Source organism: Miniopterus natalensis, chromosome 4 (genome assembly GCF_054644295.1).
Source record: "Miniopterus natalensis isolate mMinNat1 chromosome 4, mMinNat1.hap1, whole genome shotgun sequence".
Classification (NCBI taxonomy): Eukaryota; Metazoa; Chordata; class Mammalia; order Chiroptera; family Miniopteridae; genus Miniopterus; species Miniopterus natalensis.
This window is the reverse complement of record NC_142084.1, coordinates 16,165,610-16,188,680: the sequence shown is the minus strand read 5'-3', so window position 1 is coordinate 16,188,680 and position 23,071 is coordinate 16,165,610. Positions and strand designations below refer to the sequence as shown.

Genomic DNA, 23,071 nt, shown 5'->3' with positions numbered 1-23,071 from the left:
ACTGATAGGCAAGAGATGGGTAGAGTAATGTAAGGATGGTTGGTCTCAAATTTCAGACTCATTCAGGCCCATTTGGGGCCCTACTCTTAGGGCAGAGATTCCCTGGGAATTAGGATCAGTCCAGTGGCTGCCAGTCTGATTCCCAAGTTGTGCACAACTGAGTGCTAGATGAAGATACCTGATGAAAATCATTTGTGAGAACAGAAACCGTTTATGTATTTATGCCCTCCTGGGAGCTTAGTAATTCCAAACACGTCACTGCTTCCCCGGTTGAAGGGATACCTTGGGGACGTGCCTTGGGGAACCCCTGTGCTAGGCCCGAAGATATTGGTGTGCCCTTCAACACCCTGAAAAGTTTACTAATGCCCAGGTGGGCTCCCTGATGACTCCATCCCCGCTTTTTCCCTGCTATCTGCTCATTGCCAACACTTTTGTCTGGTACTCATAAATAAAGGTCACCATTTTCTGACTGGATCCCTAGCTGCCACTGCCTGTTCTGAGCCTAAAACCTGTGGGCTCACCAGATCAAAGAAAGCTAAAGGGTCACCTCAGCCATTGCCTTTTGTCACTTTAATCTTGATAGGGCAGGGGCACTTAAGAAGGCTGAAATTGAGTCTTGTCTGCAAGAGCACCTAGAATGGCTGATTTCAGACAGTAAATGACACCCAAGTTTCATGGTTGTAGGCAGTGGTCCCAATTAGGAAAAAGGTCACAGAGAACTGACTCTAAGATCAAGACCTGGGCCCTGGCCAGTTTGCTCAGTGGTTAGAGCATCGGCCCGTGAACTGAAGGGTACTGGGTTCGATTCTGGCCAAGGACACCATACCTTGGTTTTAGGCTCAATCCCCGGCCCCAGTCGCCCTGTGCGACCAGTCCATGTGTCTCTGTCACATCAGTGTTTCTGTCTCCCCAACTCTGAAAAGCAGTGGAAAAAATATTGAGTGAGGATTGAAAAAAAAGATCGAGACCTGGAGATTGACTGCCAGTTTAAAATCACTTTCTGCAAGTACCACCAAATCCTTGTGGAAGTGACTAAGACCCTCTGGTTGATAGCACTGTGACAAGGCCTCCCAACACACAGCAACTTTTCCAGTCACACAGAGGGCATATAGCCTCTCTGAGGTCCCGAACCTCGCTCACTTTAAGCTCTCATGTAGGAGGCTGGGAGTCAGCATATAAGATGTCTTAGCTTAGTACCACAGTGATGTGAGAAGGTTCTCTTCAGCCACAGGAGCTCCTCGTCTGCCCCACCATACAGGGTGCACCTACTTGTGGAACCTCTGTTAACTGGAATGTCCAAAACAACTGCTGTGCCCATTTTCCTCTTCAGCTCCTTGCTAGCGCTGAGTACTGCTGGCCTGGCTTGCTGAGAGTCTGCAGCCTAACTGTAGGGTGCTGTTTCTTCAGCCATAAAGGGGTTGTGCATAGAGGGCAGCAACTTCAGCACATGCATATGAGGGCTGCCTGCCCTCCACCACCCACTGTGTGAAATTCTTGTGGCATGGGCTTTTGCTGCTTCCTGACCAACCTGGCTGAGGCTTGTCATGGTCTTGGATTTCACCAAGCCATGAACGACTGGTGTCCCTCTCTCAGATCCTGAGGCCATTAAATCCTCATTACTGGTTGTGGGATGGGAACTAAAAAATGGGGCTCTATTAAAAGTAGCCTCAGTGTCATCTGATCATAAATTCTCAAATGGGCAGGTCATGATGGGTAGTCACTGCCTGGGCGTATAATTTTTTAGTAAAAGGTTTATCTTTACCTTAAGGAAGCACTATCCATTGTTTCTGTGCATCTAGGTTAATACACCTTTGAAATAACCACCCTCAAGAGCACACATAATCTAACAATCCCATAATCCCATCCCCACCTTGCTCTCTCCCACCTTCATGTAATCTTCCTTACATTCCCTCCTTAATTTCAAATGCATAAAAGCTGCTGCAAAACTCTTACTCTCTACAGCAGTTGAGATCTTGCTCCCCCACGTCCTCAGTTTGGCTCAAACTCGTAAAAATTCTCTAAGTTTGGATGTTTCTTAGGTAGACAGGGAGGCTGTCTACCAAATTTAGCATCAGTCAGGATGAGGGGAAAGGACAAACTCCTGCGTCCGCCGTTTAGTCCAGGTATCAACGGTGTTGATACAGGAACACCGCAGACCATGCGGGTCTGGCACTGAGGTCGGCTCCACCCACACCAGCTGCGCCATCGCCTTTTCCGGGTTACGCGGACGCCCTGGCGCCACTTCCCGCCCCGCCCCGCCCGGGCGGAAGCTGTGCGCTGAGCCGCTTACTTCTGCCGGGTGACTGGTGCTGGGGTTCACCGGTCAGCCGCTGCGCCACTCGGAGTCCTCGGGTGCATGGATCACACGTGTGAGGAGAGGTCGGCGGAGGATGGGGACGACCAGGAGGACTCCGACTCCACGGAAGTCCCGGCCCGGATCCGGGACACCCCTGAAGACATCGTTTTGGAAGCGCCTGCAAGCGGGCTGGCGTTCCACCCGTCCCGCGACCTCCTGGCGGCGGGGGACGTGGACGGGGACGTGTTTGTGTAAGTGCCGCGGGGCAGCGGACGTGGGAGCTGCGGGGGCTGCGGGGGCTGGGAACTACCCAGGAATGGAGCTGGGCGGGGAGAGGAGAGTGCAGGGAGAGAAATTTTGCAAGACTCATCTGGTCTGATTCGTTCTTTCGGCTTTCAACAAGTTACCACACAAATCTCTTGAAAGAACCGAAAGGGAGACGAAGTGGCTGTAATGTCTCGGAGCCCAGAGACAGTAAGGAGCAGAACAAGGCGGCTTTCAGGGCACCATTTCCCACCGATTATTATACTGAGCCTGAAACAAGCTCAACAGGGCTTCCTGCTTGTGTTTGCTTTAATTGATCTTTAGAAAACACAAATCCGACCACCTCATGTCCTTGATTAAAACCCTTCAATAGCTTACCTTTGCTTTTAGGATTAAGTCTAAACTGCTTGACCCTCCGGCCCTTGCTTGCTTTCCCCTTTGCTTTCTTTCAGTGCTCACTTATCCTTACCTTTATAATGTATCTTTTTTTATTACATATATTTTTAAATTTGTCTTTGTTGTTGAAAGTATTACAGATATCCCCTTTCCCCCTCTATTGATCCCCTCCACCCCACATCCACCCGCCCAGGCCTTCCCTGTACCAATGCTTGTCCATAGATGATGCATTAAGCATGTAAGTTCTTTGATTATATAATGTATCTTGAGCCTCAGCTCCTTTGCATGTTACTCTTTCTGCCTGAAACTCCTTTCCCCTTACTTGTACCTCCTAAGTTCTCAGCATCTCTTCACTCTTTCTCCTTGCCCCAAACTAAATTAGATTACTGAATTATAGACTAAATTAGGTGCTGCCTTGGCACCAGATGTCTTTTCCTCATGAAGTTCATAATGGCTTGTAATCATACATTGGTTTGTATACTTATTTGAATGCTTGTCTCATCCACTAAAATATATGAATGATTGTCCCTGGCCAGTTTGGCTCAGTGGTTAGTGTGTTAGCCTGAGGACTGAAGAGTCCTGGGTTCGATTCCGGCCAACGGCACGTACCTCAGTTGCAGGCTCTATCCCTGGCCGTGCTAAGGGGGTTGAGGGGCATTCGGGAGGCCACCAGTTGATGTTTCTCTCTCTCTCTTCCACTCTCTCTGAAAAGCAATGGAAAAAAATATCCTTGATTGAGGATTAAAAAAAAAGTGAATGTTTATTAAGCAGCTTTTTCATGCTGGGCAGTGGGATAGAGCAGACGATAAGTAGACCCTGTTCTGCCCACCTGGAACTCCCTGGCAGTTAAGCACTTAATTCATTCAGCGCTTTTGAAGATCTGCTCTGAGGCAGGCACTTGGGATACGCTCTGGACAGGTGCTTGCCTTGCTGAGTGCCTCTCTATTCCACCTCCATTTTGATCCTGGCTCTTTTTCAGTATGTGGTCACAATGTGCCATAATTTATGGTGACTCTAGCTCCTGCAGAACTGGAGTGCAAGAGCCCTGTCTTACTAATCTTTGCATTTCCAACTTCTAGGGCTGTCCTTCTGTCATAAATTTAACAAATATTTCTGGGACTTCACAGTGGTCCAGACCTAATCTTTTCCCCAGCGGGGGCTTGCAAGGATGAAGAAGGGGGGTGGTGATTTCACAAAGTCCCAAGCACATGTACTTTGAATTAATGTCTATCAAATGAGAACAAGACCTAATATTTGAAGCTCATTGAAAATGTAAAAATGGGATGATTAGCTCCTTGGGCTTAGACGTAGATTAGCAGGAACTCCTAGGTAGGTGGAAGGTCGGCTAGCTGGTACATTCCATGTATCCCAAGCAGGATCTGGGGTCATTCACTCCCTTCCACCTCTCCCCAGCTTTTCCTACTCCTGTCAAGAGGGAGAAACCAAGGAGCTCTGGTCCTCAGGTCACCACCTCAAGTCCTGCCGTGCTGTGGTCTTCTCTGAAGATGGGGAGAGTGAGTATTTAGGGAAGGTAGCCAGCAGTGTGGTGGTGGGAAATAAGCAGTGAGCAGCACCATGACCTGGACCTTTCCCCCCAGAACTTGTTACTGTCTCCAAGGACAAAGCCATCCATGTTCTAGATGTGGAGCAGGGCCGACTGGAAAGACGCATTTCCAAGGCTCATGGGTAAGGGAAGCCAATTGTGTGTTGAGGTGAGGGGGCAAGACTTGTACCTCCCTACTGGGACAAAGATGCTCCAAGAACTTCTGCATCTGTATCTCTAGTGCCCCTATCAACAGTCTGCTGCTGGTGGATAAGAATGTTTTGGCCACTGGGGATGACACAGGTGGCATCCGGCTCTGGGACCAGCGGAAGGATGGCCCCTTAATGGATATGCGGCAGCATGAGGAGTACATTGCTGATATGGCTCTGGACCCCGCCAAGAAGCTGCTGCTGACAGCCAGGTACAGCCTCAAAGCTGCCTCCCTCCCTTCCCTTCATTAAGTGTCTCGCTCAGTGGGAGCCTCTGGCCAATCCTGCTGCTCTGCTTTCTCTATAGTGGGGATGGCTGCCTTGGTGTCTTCAATATTAAGCGACGCCGGTTTGAGTTGCTTTCAGAACCTCAGTCTGGAGACCTGACCTCTGTCACAATCATGAAAGTACAGCTGAGTGTGGTGGGATGGCGGTGTGCTAGGGATGTGGTCTGACATGGCTCCACAAACATGACTTGTCCTATTTCCTTGTAGTGTGGGAGGAAGGTGGTCTGTGGCTCTAGTGAAGGTACCATCTACCTCTTCAATTGGAATGGCTTTGGGGCCACAAGTGACCGCTTTGCCCTGAGAGCCGAGTCCATTGACTGCATGGTTCCAGTCACTGACAGTCTGCTGTGCACTGGGTCCACCGATGGAGTCATCAGGTGAGAGAGAAGCCGGGCCCTTAGCGTCACGGGAAGGGTAGGCCCAACCAGCCAATACCCAGCACTCTTTTCTCTGCCCAGGGCTGTGAACATCCTGCCGAACCGAGTGGTGGGCAGCGTGGGCCAGCACGCCGGGGAGCCTGTGGAGGAGCTGGCCCTCTCCCACTGCGGCCGCTTCCTGGCCAGCAGTGGCCATGACCAGTGCCTCAAATTTTGGGACATGGCCCAGTTGCGGGCTGTGGTAGTGGATGACTACCGTCGGCGCAAAAAAAAGGGAGGGCCGCTTCGGGCGCTGAGTAGCAAGGCTTGGAGCACGGATGACTTCTTTGCGGGACTGCGGGAAGAGGAAGAGGAAAGGGAGGAAGAGGAGAGTGAGGACGACAGTGACTGAGGGGATGAGCTGAATCTCAAGACAGGTCCTCACTGGGCAAGAGTCTCGCTTCCTGGACTGGATCGCCAGAGGCTATGAATTTATTATACCCTCTTGTATAGCATAAGGTGATGGGCAAACAGAGGGTCGGGACTGTGGGGAAGGAGAGCTACTCACTCTCCGCGTGTAAGACAAGCCCACAGAGGGGGCAAGATAGCACGGACACAGGTGTACACCAACCAGGGGTTTAATATAAATACAACTAGCATAGAAAAACCAACAGTACACATACACCAAAACCAAAATGCCAAGTGGTGGGGACAAAAGGCAGATTTCTGATCCTTTGGCTCAGCCATCCCCCAAATAAAAACCAAGAAAGACAAATCAAGAAAATAAGCAAAGATTCATGCTAAGCTGTGGGAGGAGACTGTGTGTGTCACACAGAGAAAGGCCAAGGAATACTCAGCTGGGAGAGGGAGGGCAAGGTTCCTCACCACAACTTAGCCAAATCTGAGCTGTCCCCAAGTGCCCTGGGGCTGTGCCCCAGCTGGGAGGCTGTGTCAGGCCTAGGGCAGGGCCCATGCTCCTCCTTTTTTGGGGATCAGGTGGTGGCTGCCCAGGCCTGCTGGGTTGAGGACTCAGGCTCTGCCTATTTGTTCAGGCTGCCTGTGGAGAGGATGAGGTTACTGCTTAACCATGGTACCTGCCTCAGCTCCAGCAGACCACAGGAGGCTGGCCCCAGACTCACTCAGTGCCCCAGCAGACGAGAGGAGGCTGGCCCCAGACTCACTCAGTGCCTCCAGCAGCCGTGCAGACACAGCATCCTTGGCCACCTCATGCCCATCCTGCCCTTCTGAGGTCAGCACAACCCAGATGAGGCCGCTGAAGGGCACCGGATGCCCAGGGATCACCACCTGGTACCAGAAGTGGTGCCAGCCAGCAGGACCTGTGCCCAAGCACTTGGTGAGGAACACTGGGCTACCTAGCTTCATCTGTTGGCACAGTAGCTGCAAGGCAGCTCGAGCCCCTTGGGACTCTAGCTTGTCCCTAGCCAGGGCCAATCGGCTGCCTTCTGGCTGTAGGCACCTCAGTGAGGGACCCACAAGCTGCTGGCCAAGCTGCTGGCGGAGTCGCTGCTTCAGGTCTGGCTTGAGCCACTCCACAGCCACCTGCTCCCCACAGAGGCGTGACTGCCCTGCAGGAAAAAGGCAGAGACAAGGACAGGTCTTAGCCCTGGGCCCAAGCCCCCTGTCCCTGTGTGTCTTTAGGAGTCAAGTCACACAAGCCTGTTTTAATTTCTAGCCACCTCATTTCCAGGTGGTGTGACTGCTGGCAAAATAACTTAAGGCTTCATTGTATTTGTAAAGGGGGTGTAATAACAGCTACCTTCTAAAATTTCTTGGAGGGGTACTGGTTGATGCTGGCTTTACCACATAACCATAACACTGATAACCTTTACTGTGAATACTTGCCAAGAATCAAGGAATGTGCTAAGTACTCAATTCTCACAACAGACATGACTGCCTTGGGCAAGTCCCCTTCTCTTAAAACATTCTCTTCCCTAAAGAGGGAGATCATTGTGTGTATTTTTCATTGGCATGTTAAGGACTAAGGAGATAATATGAGGAAGTATTAAGTTTAGGCAGTGGCATTGGAAATTATAAAACCTAAGTTCAAATAGTATAAGGTCGCAAATTCGGGCATTCTTGACCCTAAGATCTTTCGACTTTACCCGCCCTGCTGACTGTAGAGGTCAAGTCTCTGGCAGAACACTGTTGCCCCAACCAGCGGGCCCCCAGCAGCCTCCACGCCTACCTTCCATCAGGGCCTTTTTGGCCATGGCGGCTGCACGGTGCGAGCAGAACTTGAGCAGCGCGATCTGCGCGAGCGCCAGCCCGGGGCTGGGCAGTAGCAGCGCCTCCTGAAGGCCTGGACCCAGCGGCTGCAGCGCGAGCAGCAGCGCGCGGCGGGTCAGAGACGGCGGCAGCCCGTCCACGCTCAGCTCGCACTTCTCGGTGCTCAGGCACACGAGCAGCGGGCAGGACGGCCGCAGGGGGTGGTTGTGCAGCGTGGAGATGGCGGCCTGGGCCCCGCGCCGCGAGCTGTAGCGGGCGTAGGCGAAGCCGCGGTTCAGGCCGCTGAAAGTCATCATCAGGCGGAACTCGTAGAGGCGGCCCACACGCTGGAACAGTGGGATCAGTTGGTGCTCGTACACGTCCTGGGGCAGCCTACCGATAAATACCTCCGACCCGGGCGGCGGCGGGCTGCCCACCCAGCCTGGGGGAAGGAGGGGGCGCCGTCATCCACCGGGACTTTCCGGGTTTGGGGCCCAGGGACCACGAGAGCACACGTCTGTGAAATGGGTACCACACCCACACCCCGAGTCCTTCGCATAATTAGGTAACAACAAAAACGGGGCTGGCATGGAGAAGGTGTGTGCCTTAAGACTGGCTGCCTTTCCCGAGGGGGCGGGTGGGTGGAAAGCCATAGACGTTTCCACGGCTGCTGGGGGAGGGGGTAACGCGCAGTTACGGGTTTCTGACTATGTAGACTCGGAGTAGGCGCCTCCCCCAAAGGGCTGGTCGGGGCCGTCGAGGCTGGCGTAGCCCCCCAGCAGGCATAGGGCTGGGACTAGTGTACCTGGGGGTGGCCCGCCATACTTCCTCTGCCCGTTCACTTGCACCAGGCGGATGCCCGTCTCCCTGACCCACGCCTCCAGCGCCGCCTTGTTCTCTGGATTCACCCTCTCACACCACAGCTGAAGGGGAGAGGCAGGTTGGAATGGCGGATCGCAGCACCCGCCCCCACTCGCCTGTTGTGCTGCGGCCCCAGGCACCCCCAATCCCTGCGCAGGTGGGGCTCGTTCACCCCTCGTTGCCACTTACCTCATACTCCCGCTTGGACTGCATGGCTCTACTGTTGGTCCGTCGGTGCTCCCTTTTATAACCTCCTCCCTATCTGCCTCTGGAAGCTTCCCTACCCCTCCACCCACCAAACTCTCATTGGCTCTGAGCACGACCCCGCCTCCCATAGGGGGGTGGGGGCATCGGCCGCACGTGCGCCGCGACCCTCAGGTGAAAGCTAGAAACCCTAGCGGTAGAGTTTGCAGGCAACCTCAGCTCCTAAGAGACGGGGGGCAAACCGGCAAGGAGGGAAGCAGGGGGCACCCTTCACCTCGCGGCAAGGGCCTGCTGTGTCTTTCTCCCCATTTTCCACCACTAAAGCCATCAGGCTCTGTCTGACAGGGAAGGCAGGGCTAGGCAATAGCGACACAGGCTCCAGTGGTTGAGATATTTTATTGCATCTTTGGCGACTGGTTGTGGGGAGCAGTCCCTTCACCTGGTGTAGTGCCCTGCAGAGGAGGCTATCTCAGGCCCGGTCCTTGTTTCCCAGGAGCCAGACTGGACTGAGCCCCCAGGGCCTCCTATGGAAAATGGAGCAGTACATGGCCATTTTTGCTTGTGAATAGTCATAATAAGAATAAAAAGTCTTTTTTGACTACTCTTCAGGTTCCCCCGCTGGAAGTGTACAAAGCTGTTGAAGTACACATGCAGAGTTTTGTCTTAGCCTTAAATAGTGCCCATCCACTTTCTTCGGACAGTCTGCTCAATTCAGCGGATGCAAAGGGGCTGGCTTGTTCGCCTTTTGATCTCCTTCACAAGGTCTTCTCTTCGGATATCAACCTGGCCAGGATGGGGGAAGAAAGTGGTATAAGTATCTTCCACTCCACTGCTCCCTGAGTGCCCACTCCTTCCTCTGGTCATCAGGCTTGGCTCAGCGGAGAGCAGGAACCCAATAGTGCTTCTTGGGGGAGCCAGAGACACAGGGTATTCGTGGGGATGGAGATCTTACCCTACCAGGACCCTAGTAACAGGTTAAAAGCCCTTATGTCCTTTACAAGTGGTTACTAATAAGAATGCCAGGCCTTCGCTCAGGTCTTGAATAGGCATTGGCCTGCTGAAATGGCATTCATTCCCTGCCCCTCAGCCTTCCTGCCCACCTACTTACCTCTTCTCTGCTGGCCACTGAACGGAGCTTGATGACCCCGTCCTTGAGCTCCTGCTCACCGATGATGGCCACCAGTGGGATGCCTGCCTCCTCACAGTACTGCAGCTGGTTCAGTAACTTTGGGTTTTTCTTATAAAGCAGCTCGGCCTGCAGGGGATCCAGGCAGAAGATGAAGGTGGACTCCTGCTGTCCTCAGGGATAACCTCCTGGGGGCCCAAGCTGTTACCTTCCTCTTAGTTCCACCCCAAGAAATCACAGAATAGCAGGGTGACTATGGGTGAGCTTTTATTTAGTCTGTGCCCAGCATTCCTGCTTGCTGCCACCCAGGGGCTTGCCTCCTGTACCTTGATCCCGGCATCCCACAGCTCTGAGATGAGCTTCAGTCTCTCTTCCAGCAGCTTCTTCTGTGCGGATGCCACAAGCACCTGTGTCTCTGTGGTCCGTACCTTCTCCTCCAATGCCTGGGAAAGGTGCAAATAAGAGTCAGAGAGCTGGGCTACCCTTTATAACACCTTCAAGGAGCAAAGAGAGCAAGCCCGTGTCAGGATTCTAATACCAGACCCAACTCAGCCAGCTCTATTAGGGCAGGGACCCAGTCTTCTCATCTAGGAACTGGGCATACGGTAGCTCTTAGATGATATAAGAAATAAACTGACTGGCTTGTACATATGACGTTCCAGGATAAATTACCTAGGGCTAAGGCAAAGATAGGTTATTTACAGTAACTTCTAGCTTATCTCCATCTACCTTAAAGGCCCACAAGAACAGTAACACAGAAGTGATACTGTGAGCCCATCAGGCACCCCAATCACCCCTGGCATGTCTAGTTCCCACTTACTATCCACCCAGTCAAGAGGGTATAGCCCATAGGGTACAACCCAGGGTGTGTGTGGATGGGGGGAGGGAGGATGCTGCTGCTGCCCCTTGTCTTTTGGAAAACTGTTTTCACAGTTTTTACAACGTAAGATGCCAATTGAGAAACATGGTGGTTTCTAGTCTAGAGAAAAGGATGAAGCAGTGGGAAGGTTACTGCCAAAGCACTTTCCAGGGGATGAAATGCAACCAGCCAGGCAAGAGCAGCAGCAGCAAGAGAGCACTTGAAGCCATGAGGGGTTTCCCTGGGGTTACTCTGGGTGCAAGAGTCAGGACAGCCATCTGAGGGATCTCAGGGCCTTAGGCACATGCTTCCCCCTCAGAGACTATCACAGCATGGTCAGGAACAAGACTTCGCAGTTAAGACTGCCGGGATTCAAATGGACTCAGCCACTTAAAAGATTCATGACTTTGGATAAAATATTTAATCTATAATCTTCAGTTCTCTCATCTGAAAAATGTAAATAGTAAAAGTAGCTACTCTCAGAGGGCTGTTGTAAGAATTTTCTTAGATAATGCACTAAAAGCACTAAACTCAGTGCCTGGCACACGATAGTAAAATATTAAGTATTCTGTATTGTGAGGAGGAACTGGGTTGTTGGATATACAGCCTCGATTCCTCACAGCTCTGAGGGAAGTAGAGATCCAGAACAAGGTATTTTGTGACAAAAGGAATGATCAAAGATCCATAAAGCTGGCCTTTAATGGGGTGGGAGTCTATGAAGCAGTGCCCATCTTTTCTCCATTTCTCTGCAAAGACATTCCTTGCCCAAAGTGGGCCCCTTGGGAATCAAGGATGGCTCGGGTGCCACCACCTGCCAGGCTATCTTGTACTCACCTCCAGCCTCTGTTCCACGATGGAGAAGATCCGCTCCACTCCAATGCTGAGCCCCACACATGGCACCTTGCGCCCTTTGGCATCAAACATGCCCACCAGCCCATCATAGCGTCCTCCAGCAGCCACACTGCCCACACCCAGGGGCTCTTCCCCTGCCTGGGCTGGGGTCTGTAGCAGCACTGCCTCATAGATCACTCCAGTATAGTAGTCCAGGCCCCGAGCCAGGCTCAGGTCAAAGGAGATCTGTGGGGACAGGAACATGGTCAGTACCAGATGAGGACCAAGGACCCGAAGCCCCAGAACTCAGCTGGGGCTCCCATCCCCAACCTGCCTCACCTTGTCAGCAATGCCAAACAGGGTCAAATACTCAAACAGCAGCTTCAGGTCGCCCAGGCCCTCCAAGGCCTGCTTGTTTTGGGACAGTTTAGGATCCTGGAGCAGCTGTTCCACCAGGGATACCCCACCTGGAGAGACAGATTTGTGAGCCAGAATGACAGGCAGAAAAAGGTGGGGATTCTATATCTTTTTGCCTGGATTGCACATGTGTGCCCCCTGCCCCCGCCCACTTCTCTGTCTCTCTCCTACACATATATGCACATGGCAAGAAGAGTTTCAACTTTACGCTTTAGGGTAGTAGGGTGGCTGCTGGGGAGGCAGGGCTCATTCCTCACCATGCTGCTGGACGTAGGCCCCAATGCGCTCGGCCACCTCAGGTGCGAGGCCTTTCTCTCCCACCATCTCGTTCTTTACCTCTTTCCAGGACATCTGGGCAGACAGATACCAGTCAGGGACCTCTGGGCACCTTCCCCACCACAGAACAAGTATGGGCCCTCCTCTGGGTGCAGTCTTGGAGCAGAAGCCGCCCTTCAACCCACATCCTGAGGCTAATTTTTCCCTGGTGGCCACAGAGGCAGGCCCCCTCCACTCCTGTTTTCCATTTCTCAAGGCAGGGAGGGATCTGGGAATAAGAGTCTGGTGTTTGGGTTATTACCTTGTCTAACTTGTCCACTGATGAGCAGATGGTGCGGAACTTGCTATCAGGAACCCCACAGACTGCAAACATCCCATCGAGAATGCGCCGATCATTCACCTGCACGGACCCAAGGCATAGGGAGGAGAGAATCTCTTTACATGACCCTCAATAGCCTTGGCCACTTAGGCTACTGGTCCCTCTGCAAAAGCCCTTCTGTGAGAGGACAGGCCCAACTCTGCCCTCCTAGCCTTGTTCAGCACTGACCTTGACCAGGAAGTCGCCAATTTGAAGTGAATTCAGGATCTCACACATGATTTTCAGGCACTCTGCATCAGGGATCATGGGGTCAAACTGCCCAGCAATGTCAAAATCCTGCAGGGGGAGAGGTAGGTAGAGGTCCTTGGGGGTTTCTTAAGGGGGGATTCCTGGGAGCTCTGCTCTCTCTCTGAAGGCCAGTTTGTACTTAGGCACAGACCCCGTTCTTCATTCTGTGACCAAGTGCCCAGAGGAAAACCCCAGCATTCTTGGGTCTCTTTCTAGTTCTGCTTTCCTTTCCCTCTACTGGGCTATTCCTTCATCTTCTCACTCATCTACTTTCCCTATTTCCTCCTTCCACATGGGGGGGGGGGGGGGAGGCAAATATACAGCCTTAGTCCTTGGTCATTTTCTGTTTGTTCAGAAGCTCTGCCCACCAGTCTGGATGACTGGATATCTCAAATCCAATTTCCTCATCCTTTACTGTCATCCTATCACTGTGGTTTAATATAAAGAGCACTGGACCAAGACTTCTAGTGCTGACTTTGCCTTTCCTATCCCTATGATCTCTTCATCCTGAGAATCCAGTTTACTGATATGTAAAATGGGGAGAATCATCTCCCCTTCCCACGGAGCCTTTGTGGAATCTATATGAAAATATCAAAGAAACCTAAGGGTTAGCATTCTCTGGGGCACTCAGTTTACTCAGGACAGCATGAGCACTCCGTAGATTCTACCGGCTTGAGGGAGAGCCAAGTTACCCACATACTCACACACTGGTAGAATTCGCGGTATCGGCCGCGGGTCATGGCTGGGTTATCCCGCCGATACACTTTTGCTATGTGGTAGCGCTTGATGTTGGTCAGTTTATTCATTGCCACATACCGAGCAAAAGGAACCTGATGACAAACAGTTAAGGGGAAAGCCCTTTCTGGCACAGTCTGGAAGGTGATTATCACCAGCAGAAACTAGGGTCTAGCCCCTCCCTGCACAGGTTAAACCAACACCCATAAGATTAATAGCATTTTTTAACATCAGAAAAAAAAAAATCAACTTTGTTATCACAGGCAGCTGAAGTCTCAAAAAAGATTAAGGCTCCTTTCACTTTGGTAGTGTCTCCACCCTGGGCTATGCTGAGCACAGCAGGGGGCTGGGCACATTGGCCAGGGAGCGGAAAAAGGGCCCCATGTGTGGGATCTGTGGGCAGATATCTTCTGGCATAGCTTGGAGATAAAGGAAACGCTGTTGGTCAGTTGAGAACCTTGTGCACTGGGTGGGGAAGGAGAGGTATTCTGGAACCAGGGCATTGCTGGTAGAGTGGGAACTGGGCCCTGACATAAAGCTGAGGTCTCACTCAGATTTCAGAAAACTTTTAAGACTATGCTCTGTTTAACTGAAGTCCCACTCCTGGTTTAGAGAAATAATTCCCTGATTGCCAAAGGCATCAGGTTTGATCCCACTCATATGTGGCTATCCCCAAACCTGAGCTAGAAATAGCCCCAGCCCAGTGAAGGCCAATCAATCCAAATCGTCAAGAGCCCACGTTTAGAAAGATACAGTGAGGTCATAGCGAAGAGACAGCAGCTCCCCACCCTGGTCCTTCAGGTCATAAATAAGCTTAGAGTCTTCCCCATACTTTCCAGTTAGTGTTTCCTGAAGAAAACAAAGAAACGTGGTCACAATGATAAATACAACAATTTAAAAGGAAGTTTTGAAAACAAAAATCTACTTGTCTATATTTTCTCTGCTTTCTATTCCAATGCTTATGTATTAAATTTAGTTATAATCAAAAGGAAACACCAATTTTGTTTTCTGCTTATCGCTATTTTAATTTTGTGACAGAGTTGAAATATTATTTTTAAATAATATTTCACTGCATAATATTCCAGTGAGAAGCAGCTCTGTATCTCCTTCCTTCCTAGGATTACAGTTATACGATTAAGTTATTCCAATTTTTTAATATGTTCTATAACATTTCAATAAATATATTTGGGAACATATATTTTTCTTTTGAATATCTTTTCTGAGGGACAACTCCTAGGAGTGGATTAGATCAATAAACATAAATGTTTTTATAACAAATGAAATTTGAACAATGTCAAAAGCAGTCCTTACTGTGATGTGTTCAACAAGATGGTAACTTATTTCACCTACTAGTTGGGAAAGTTTAAAAAGCCTGAAAAGCCCCAATGTGTAGAAGCAGAAACTCATACATTGGTTGGTGTTACAGGCCAAGTTAGTCCTCCACAAAATTCATATCTTAAAGCCCTAATCCCTAGTAACCTCAGAGTATGAATGTATTTGGAGACCGGTCTTTAAAGAGGTATTAAGTTAAAATGAAGTCATTAGCGTGGGCTCTAATCCAATATAATAGGTGTCCATATAAAAAGAGGAAATGTGCCTGGAAGGGTGTGGCTCAACAGTTGAGCAACGACCTACGATCCAGGAGATCGAGGTTCCATTCCTGGTCAGCGCACGTGCCCTGGTTGCGGGCTCAACCCCCAGTCGGGGGCGTGCAGGAGGCAGCCGATCAATGACTCTCTCATCCTTGATGTTTCTCTCTCTCTCTCCCCCAACTCCCTTCCTCTCTTTGAAATCAATAAAAATATAAAGTAAAATTGAAAAATCTGTTAAAAAAAAGAAAGAAGAGGAAATGTGAGCTCTGGCTGGTTTGGCTCAGCGGTTAGAGTGTCAGCCTTCGGACTGAAGAGTCCCGGGTTTGATTCCAACCAAGAGCACGTACCTCGGTTGCAGGCTTGATCCCAGAGTGCAGGAGGCAACCAATCGGTGCCTCTCTCTCTCATCGATGAGTCTCTCTCTCTCCTCTCCCCCCTTCCACTCTCTCTGAAAAGCAATGGAAAAAATATCCTCAGGTGAGGATTGAAAAGAAAAGAGGAAATGTGGACACAGACGGAGGGAAGGTGATGTGAAGACACATCTACAAGCCATGGAGAGGCCTGGAACAGATCCTTCTCTCAGATCCCTTTTATGGGCCCAGACTGGGGATCGAACCCACAACCTTGGTGTATCAGAATGATGCTCTAACCTTCAGAAGGAAACAACACTGCTGACACTTTATCTTATACTTCTAGCTCCTAGACAATAAATTTATGTTTTTTAACCCACCCAATGTATGGTACTTTGTCATGGCAGCCCTAGAAAACTAATACAGTTGGTAAAAATATAAATGAGTACAATCTTTTGACCCAGCAATTCCATTTCTATGAATTTAGCCTGCAGATAAATGCCCACCACTAATGTCTATTCTAAGCACTGAATATATGTCAGTGAATCAGACAAAGGCAGTCCATGTCCTCATGGATCACCTACACTAGTGAGAAGAGACAGGTAATATGTTAATGCAAGAAAACATTAACAGGTAATTTCAGAGAGTGAAAGCTGCTCTAAAGGAAATCAAAAGTTTGATAGGAGAGATCAGGGCTACTTTAGACAGGGCAGTTGGAGAGAATTATTTGAGGAATGGCATTTTAGCTGTGATCTGAAAATAAAAATCTGCAATCTCTAATTTCTTTAAAACACCGATATATCATGTATTTTTTAAAAAAACTGATTTGAGAGAGAGAGAAAGGGAGGAAGAGAGGGAAAGAGGGAGAGAGAAAGATTTGTTGTTCCACTTATTTATGCATTCATTGGTTGATTCTTTTTTTTTAAATTCTCACCCAAGGCTATATTTTACATTGCTTTTCAGGGAGAGTGGAAAGGGGAAAGAGAGATAGAAACACTGATGTAAGAGACACACATCCATTGGTTGCCTCCTGCTTGTGTGCCAACGGGGGCTGAGTTGAGGACTGAGCCTGTAACTCAGGTACGTGCCCTTGGCCGGAATCGAACCCGGGACCGTTCAGTCCGAGGGCCGATGCTCTAACCACTGAGTTAAACCAGGTAGGGCCACTGGTTGATTCTTTTATGGGCCCAGACTGGGGATTGAACCCACAACCTTGGTGTATCAGAATGATGCTCTAACCAAATGATCTGCCCGACCAGGGCTTGCAATCTCTAATTTAATATGAAATTAAAATCATGCAAAGAGTTAGGGGAAGAGAGAGTTCAGGTACAAAAGGGGGAGAGTAAGAACAAAGGCCCTGAGACAGAAACATATTTGGTATGTGCCATGAATAGAAAGAAGACTAAAGGCGCATAGTGGGCAAGGGGAAGAATAGCATGAGATGAGGTGGGACAGGTAGGCGGTGGCCAGATCATGTAGAGCCTTGTAAGCCTGAGTAGAGTTTGGATTTTTTTTATAAATGTAATGGGAGTCTCTGGGGTTTAAGCAGGGAGTGATGCATCTGGTCTTTTATTAAAGAACTGGAAACAATCTCAGGGTCCATTTAATAGGAGACTGGCTGCGTATTTATACTTTATATATATGGTTTGCATGTGTCTAGAAAACATCTCAATATAGTTGCCATGGAATTCAATATATGGAAGCAGAAACAACTTCTACTCCTAAGAAGGACTCTCTTTTGAAAGCCGCTGGTCATAAGCAAGGTAAATGAAAAGCCAGGACCTTGCCCTCTAACCCAGTCCCATCACCTTTCTCATTGGAGAAAATACTGGTCTTTGTCCCAAACAGGAGAGAAACCTTTGGGCCCTCACTCTCTTGTCACCCTCTTGCTCACATATCCACTCTTCCACCATGCAATTCTTCACCCATCCCTCACCTTCAGTTCAAACACAGGTGTATCAATAACTTCTGCACCATGGCGCTTGAAGCAGCTGATGATTATGTCAAACACCTTCTCCCGAACTGCCATCTGCCGAGGATTGTAGTCTCTTGTGCCCTTGGAGTCAAATCAGCCGAAGAACCGGGGTGGAATTTTTGAAAAAAAGAATTAAGGTCTATAAATATAAAAGCATGACCTCAGCAATGATGAATACAGATCTTGCCCCAAACTTCGATTTCCCTACAGGCCACCAAGGTGTAAAACAAGCACATTCCGTATTAATCACCACATTCGTTTGCTATCATCCTTCTAAGTTCCCTTCCCTTTTAAGACTGGTTCTGTTCTCTAGAATTTTTACAACTCTATTCTCTGAGAAATTTTCCTAAAACTCTTTTTCTAAAGTAACACATCTCTCTGCCTAATAGGAAACACCTACCAGATGACAGGCACATAGCCAACTCAAACGGGTTTAACTAGTTTAACTCCAAATTACAAGTAACATCCTTTCCCAATCTAACTTAAAAAAAAATCCTAATGAATACTATTTGTTCTCTCATTTTTTCTAATAGCCCTACGACTTGGGCTGGGCAGATACATTTTATAGGTGAATCAGAGGATGTTGAGAAGTTAAATCATTACTTAAGGCCACTTAGCAGGCTCATGGGAATCAGCACTAGAGCTCTATTCTTCCAGATAATAGCTTTTAGGTTGGGATTTTACTCCTAAGTCTTTGGTCTCGGGATCTCTTTACATTTGTACTATTTATTAAGGACCCCAAAGTGGATTATGCCGATCAATATTTATTGTATTAGAAATTAAAACTGCAAATATGTAAAAAATATTCATTAATTCCTCTAACAGTAAATCCACTACATGGTAACATAAATAATATTTTAGGAAAATGTAACTACTTTCCAAAACAAAAAAACAAACTGGTGAGAAGACTGGCATTAACTTACATTTTTGCAAATCTTTAATGTGTGGCTTAATAGAAGACAGCTGGATTCTCATATATGCTCTTTGCATTCAATGCTGTTGTGAAATATCGTTCTGGTCGACTATATAAGGAAAATCTAGTCTTACACAGATGTGTAATAGTAAAAAGAGGAATGAATACTTTAATAAACTTTTCAGCTAACTATAGATATTCTTCTCAAAGTACACCCGAACAGGTGGTAGTTTCTTAAAGATGGGTTGCAATGTGGAATCAAAACTACATCAATGAACTTTTCATACAATTATGTTAAAATCCATTACTTACATGAGGTACCCAAAATTTACAGAGACAGAAAGTAGGACAGTAGTCACCAGGGGCTGGAGGGAGGAAGGAACGGGGAGTTACAGATTAATAGGCACAGAATCTGGTTGGTATGACGAAAAAATCCTGGGGCCCTGGCCAGTGTGGCTCAGTTGGTTAGAGCGTGGTCCCATGCACCAAAGGGCTGTGGTTCGATTCTTGGTCAGGGCATGTACCTACGTTTCAGGTTCAATTGCTAGTTGGGGTGCATACAGGAGGTAACTGATCAATGTTTCTCTCTCACATCGATGTTTCTCTCTCTCTCCCTCTCCCTTCCTCTTTCTCTAGAACCAATAAAAAAACATATCCTTGGATGAGGATTAAGAAATAAAAAAGCTCTGGGGATAAATACTGGTGATGATTGTACAACAATGCGAATGTGCTTACTGCCATGAACTGTATACCTAAAAATGGTTAAAATGGCAAATTTTATGTTATGTATATTTTACCACAATTAAAAAAGTATCTACTACTCTATCTTGTACTTTGAATGGATCTTTTATCCATGCATGATTTTATAACATCATACACTGGTTATTGGAAAATATTGGTTCATTGATAACAGTTACACAGATCTTCACTCACTTCATTATATAATATCAGAAAACCAGATTTGTTAATATCACCATAGATCTTACCAGGAAAGTCTGTAAGTATTGGGAAGCTGTCAAGCTCGAAGTGGAAGATAGAAGTTTTCTAAAATTATTTCACTTGATTGCTTGAATTTTATCACTTGCAACAAATATTATGAAATGTTTTCCTAGAAGTGACAAGGCTCACTTTGTTCATTTTTGTGCAAATGTCTTCCAAATACCCCTAATCTTTAAAGTAATAGTTTATCTTTCAGTTCTTCCTTCAAATAAAAAAGGTGTCGGCTAAAGAAAGTAGCTAGTTCAGCTTACAACTCACCCAATGGAACCAGTATTTCCCTGTTTTGGAGTGCAGTGGAAGTACTTTGTATGGACTTCCTATTTCATCACAGAGTATTTAAAAAGTGTACTCAAGGATTGAGATTAAATAAAGTTAATAATGTTTACTGTTTTATCAAGGACGTTAAGTGAAACGGATTTGATTTTTTTTTTTTTACTGTGAGTGCATTAAAGTAAAGAACATATGGCTATTAGTACAATTTGTTGCCAGTGATTTGTGCTAAGACAGCACCAGCAGCTCCATTTACTGGTGCTTTTGCATCTTTGTTGCAAATGAAGTAAAATATGGCAAATAACATTATGCAAATAATTTTGACCATGAAGAGCACTTGAAAGAGTACTGTCCCCGTGATACTGAGTTTTCTGTTATTAATATAAATTACATGTCAAGAAATGTGTTTCAACAAACTAAACTGGATATCAACTCTCCACTATCATCTCATTTTCTTTTAACATCATATTATGGGAAATTTCAAACTAAATTACAGAGACTAGTACAATAGACCACCATGTATCTATTACCCAGCTTCATCTACCATAAACATCTGTCATTTTTATTTTATCCAAGCCTCAACATTTTTTTTCCTCTGGAATTTTAAAGTAAATCCCAGACATCAATCTTATCATTTCACCCATAAATATTTCAGCGTGATTCTTTAACACATAAAGAATAAAAAAAAAACTTGCCCTGGCCAGTGTGGCCCAGTTGGTTGAGCAATGCCCCATGCACCAATAGGTCCCTGGTTGATTCCCGGCAGGGCACAAGCCTGGGCTTCTGGCTGGATCCCCAGTACGGGGAGTGCAGGACGCAGCCGACTAATATTTCTCTTTCTCTTCTCCCTCTCCCTAAAAAATCAGTTAAGCCCGGCTGGCGTGGCTCAGCGATTGAGCATCAACCTATGATGCAGGAGATCGTGGTTTGATTCCCAGTCAGGGCACATGCCTGGGGTTGCAGGCTCGATTTCCAGTAGGGGGCGTGCAGGAGGCAGCTGACCAATAACTCTCTCATCATTGATGTTTCTCTCTCTTCCTCTCTCTGAAATTGGCATCTTTAAAAAAAATCAATAAAAAAACCCAAAAAACCCCAAACATTACAATACCTTTAATACAGCCAAAAAATACCTAACACCAACCCTTTAATGTTATCTAATGCCCCATCCATGTTTAATTTTCCCCGATTACCTCAATATCGTCTTATGGTTGTCTTGTTTGAGTCAGATTCTAAATGAAGTCCATGCATTGTATTTGGTTGATATAGCTCATGTCTATTTAATCTACAACAGTTTCCTTTCCTTTTAAAAAATGTCATTTATTTTTTGAGGAAATTGAGTCCTTTGTCTTAAGGAATTGTTCACATTCTAGATTTAGTTAACAATATACTCAATGTGTCATTGAACATGTTTGTCCATCTCCCATATTTCCAGCAAACTGGTAGTTAGGTGTGAAGACCTGATTAGATTCAGGTTCAGATTTTCTTAGCAAGAATACTTCATAGGTACTATTGTGTACTTCTTATTGCATCACATGAGGAGGATGTCTTGTCCTACTTTTAGCGACGTTAAGGTTAATCATTGGATTTAGGTGAGGCCAGCCTGCCCTATTATAAATTCCCCATTTGTCTTTTCACCTAATAGTTTGAATAACTATTGATGATCACTTCCTTGGGATTTTACACTGCCTCCTTAACCTTTGAAATGAGGAACAGCTCAATGAATTTAGGAGCCCAAAGAATTAATCTTAAAAGGGGACACCTCAACATAAGGAAGACAGATCATTTTCCCTCTCCTTTGAAGTTCAATTTCACACACATTCACTGAAGACCTATTTAGTTCCAGGCCCCTGGTCACAGCCTCTCATCATAAACTATGTGAATAACTAAAAGTCAGCAATATCCTGGCCACCATGGTTCAGTGGTTGAGCCACTACCTGTGAACCAGGAGGTGACCCTTAGATTCCCTGCCAGGACACATGCCCAGGTTTTGGGCTGGATCCCCCAGTAGGGGGCGTGCAGGAGGCCGATCAATGACTCTCTCTCATCATTAGTGTTTCTATCTCTCCCTCCTTCTCCCTTCCTCTCTGAAATAAATAAAAACATTTTAAAAATAGTAAGTCAGCAATAAATGCAATAATAGAGATATATATATGTAAAGTGCAAGGGAACCCAGATTAAGGGGTAAATAGTTCTTTTTATATAAGTTATAGAAAGTAGCATCTGAACTTAAATCCTTCAGTCTGAGCTAGAAATCTCCAACCCAATTCTACTCTCCTCTATTTGGGTCTAGTCATACAGGTTTTTTTCTAGTTCTTGGAAACTACCAAAGTTCTTTCCTGCTTCAGAATTTCCCTACTCTACCTGGACCTATTTTCTCATACTCTTCCGTTTGGATATCTCCCACTCATCTATTAGGTCAGGCTTTCTCAGACTCCCCAGTTTTCCCTTATTTTTGCTCAGGATATCTTTACTATTTCTTTAGATCATTTAATCACAACTTGTAATTACATACCCACGTGTGAGATTATTTGTATTATTATTTGTCTGTTTCCTTCAGTAGAATGTAAGCTCCATGAAGGCAGGCTATATTGTTAATCGTGCTACACTCATTGACTTGTACAGTGCCAGGCACACAGTAAACATTCAATAAGTATTTACTGAATGAAAGAAGGAGTAGCAGTAGCAGGCAGACTCCCCTAAGCACCCAGAAGGCTTAGTTTCTGCCATTACTTTGCCACCCCAGAATGACACAGGTAGAGTCCAACTCAGCCTGGTGCCCACAGCAACTGTTTTTTTCTCTGCAGCATTTCAGGTATCTAGTGACATGGTTCAGAGAAGCAGGCACATGCGTCCTTGAGTGAAATTTGGGACTCTCTCAGAGGCTCCCTAAAGGAATGATATTTACCTTGGGGGTTTTGAGCACAAACTTCTGTTTCCCTTCATCAGGGCCCAGCTGTGCTTTCAGTTTCAGTAGTTTTGCCACCTCCTCCTCGATCTGTGAAGAAAAAGTAGGCGCTGGGCTATCACATCTACTGCTCCCCTCCCCCCTCAGCCATCCATTCAGTATAGCTCCATCAGGATCTGGAACATCTCTCTGTCCCCAGGCCCAGCTCTGCTTCTCTCGAGTCCTACCCCGGCTACCTCACCACCTTACTCGTCCTCCCTACCAGCCGGATCTCTTCTCCATCACATCCGTGTCCTCTGTGCAGACCGCCCCAGCTCTATGTCCTCCCTGTCAGGGTTTGGCCCCTCCCCGGCCGCCTGGGTCGCACCTGCTCAGCGCTGGCCTTCTGCTGTTTTAGTCCCCGTACACGCTCTCCCTGAAGTCGCACCAGCTCCTCCAGGGCCGCGCGCTCTGCCATACTGGCTGCTAACTGGAGAGGACCGACGCCTGGGTCCGCGAGCCTCGCCACAGCCTCAGCTCGGATGAGTTCCGGCTACCGAGACGCTGGCCCGCATGCCTAGAGAGCCTCCGCAGA

At 47.6% G+C, this 23,071-nt stretch overlaps 3 protein-coding genes across 4 annotated transcripts; 1 reads left to right on the top strand and 2 right to left on the bottom strand.

The window, feature by feature from the left end:
- The first annotated feature begins 573 nt into the window (after window positions 1–573).
- WDR55 (WD repeat domain 55) lies at window positions 574–7,751 on the top strand. Of its 2 annotated transcripts, XM_016214143.2 has the most exons (7): window positions 574–2,547; window positions 4,370–4,470; window positions 4,555–4,642; window positions 4,741–4,920; window positions 5,016–5,115; window positions 5,203–5,372; window positions 5,454–7,749. In XM_016214143.2, exons 1-7 carry the CDS (start codon window positions 2,357–2,359, stop codon window positions 5,761–5,763), a joined length of 1,140 nt encoding a protein of 379 aa, XP_016069629.2. In that variant the 5' UTR covers window positions 574–2,356; the 3' UTR covers window positions 5,764–7,749. The 2 variants fall into 2 exon arrangements, with proteins under 2 accessions (XP_016069629.2, XP_016069630.2); XM_016214144.2 differs by lacking the exons at window positions 4,370–4,470; window positions 4,555–4,642 and having other exon boundaries at window positions 5,454–7,751.
- On the bottom strand, window positions 6,162–8,651 carry DND1 (DND microRNA-mediated repression inhibitor 1). Its single transcript, XM_087815888.1, has 4 exons — window positions 8,628–8,651; window positions 8,383–8,500; window positions 7,558–8,019; window positions 6,162–6,937 (listed from the first exon to the last, which is right to left on the bottom strand). Exons 1-4 carry the CDS (start codon window positions 8,649–8,651, stop codon window positions 6,426–6,428), a joined length of 1,116 nt encoding a protein of 371 aa, XP_087672014.1. The 3' UTR covers window positions 6,162–6,425.
- Window positions 8,652–9,262: 611 nt separating this feature from the next.
- HARS1 (histidyl-tRNA synthetase 1) lies at window positions 9,263–23,010 on the bottom strand. The gene is made up of 13 exons (XM_016214142.2): window positions 22,865–23,010; window positions 22,498–22,587; window positions 17,372–17,491; window positions 14,247–14,342; window positions 13,463–13,588; window positions 12,699–12,806; window positions 12,453–12,551; window positions 12,133–12,226; window positions 11,798–11,925; window positions 11,462–11,704; window positions 10,095–10,211; window positions 9,751–9,897; window positions 9,263–9,425 (listed from the first exon to the last, which is right to left on the bottom strand). Exons 1-13 carry the CDS (start codon window positions 22,952–22,954, stop codon window positions 9,354–9,356), a joined length of 1,530 nt encoding a protein of 509 aa, XP_016069628.1. The 5' UTR covers window positions 22,955–23,010; the 3' UTR covers window positions 9,263–9,353.
- Between the last annotated feature and the right edge of the window lie 61 nt (window positions 23,011–23,071).

Coding starts and splice junctions, on each gene's coding strand:
- HARS1 (XM_016214142.2), bottom strand. CDS start 22,954: ATGGCAGAGCGCGCGGCCCTGGAGGAGCTGGTGCGACTTCAGGGAGAG. Junction 14,343..17,371: donor CACCTGTGTTTGAACTGAAG/GTGAGGGATGGG, acceptor TGTTTTCTTCAG/GAAACACTAACTGGAAAGTA. Junction 10,212..11,461: donor TCGTGGAACAGAGGCTGGAG/GTGAGTACAAGA, acceptor CACCTTTCCCAG/GCATTGGAGGAGAAGGTACG.
- WDR55 (XM_016214143.2), top strand. CDS start 2,357: ATGGATCACACGTGTGAGGAGAGGTCGGCGGAGGATGGGGACGACCAG. Junction 2,548..4,369: donor GTGGACGGGGACGTGTTTGT/GTAAGTGCCGCG, acceptor ACCTCTCCCCAG/CTTTTCCTACTCCTGTCAAG. Junction 5,373..5,453: donor TCCACCGATGGAGTCATCAG/GTGAGAGAGAAG, acceptor TTCTCTGCCCAG/GGCTGTGAACATCCTGCCGA.
- DND1 (XM_087815888.1), bottom strand. CDS start 8,651: ATGCAGTCCAAGCGGGAGTATGAG. Junction 8,501..8,627: donor AGTCCAAGCGGGAGTATGAG/GTAAGTGGCAAC, acceptor TCTCCCCTTCAG/CTGTGGTGTGAGAGGGTGAA. Junction 6,938..7,557: donor CAAAAAGGCCCTGATGGAAG/GTAGGCGTGGAG, acceptor TTTTTCCTGCAG/GGCAGTCACGCCTCTGTGGG.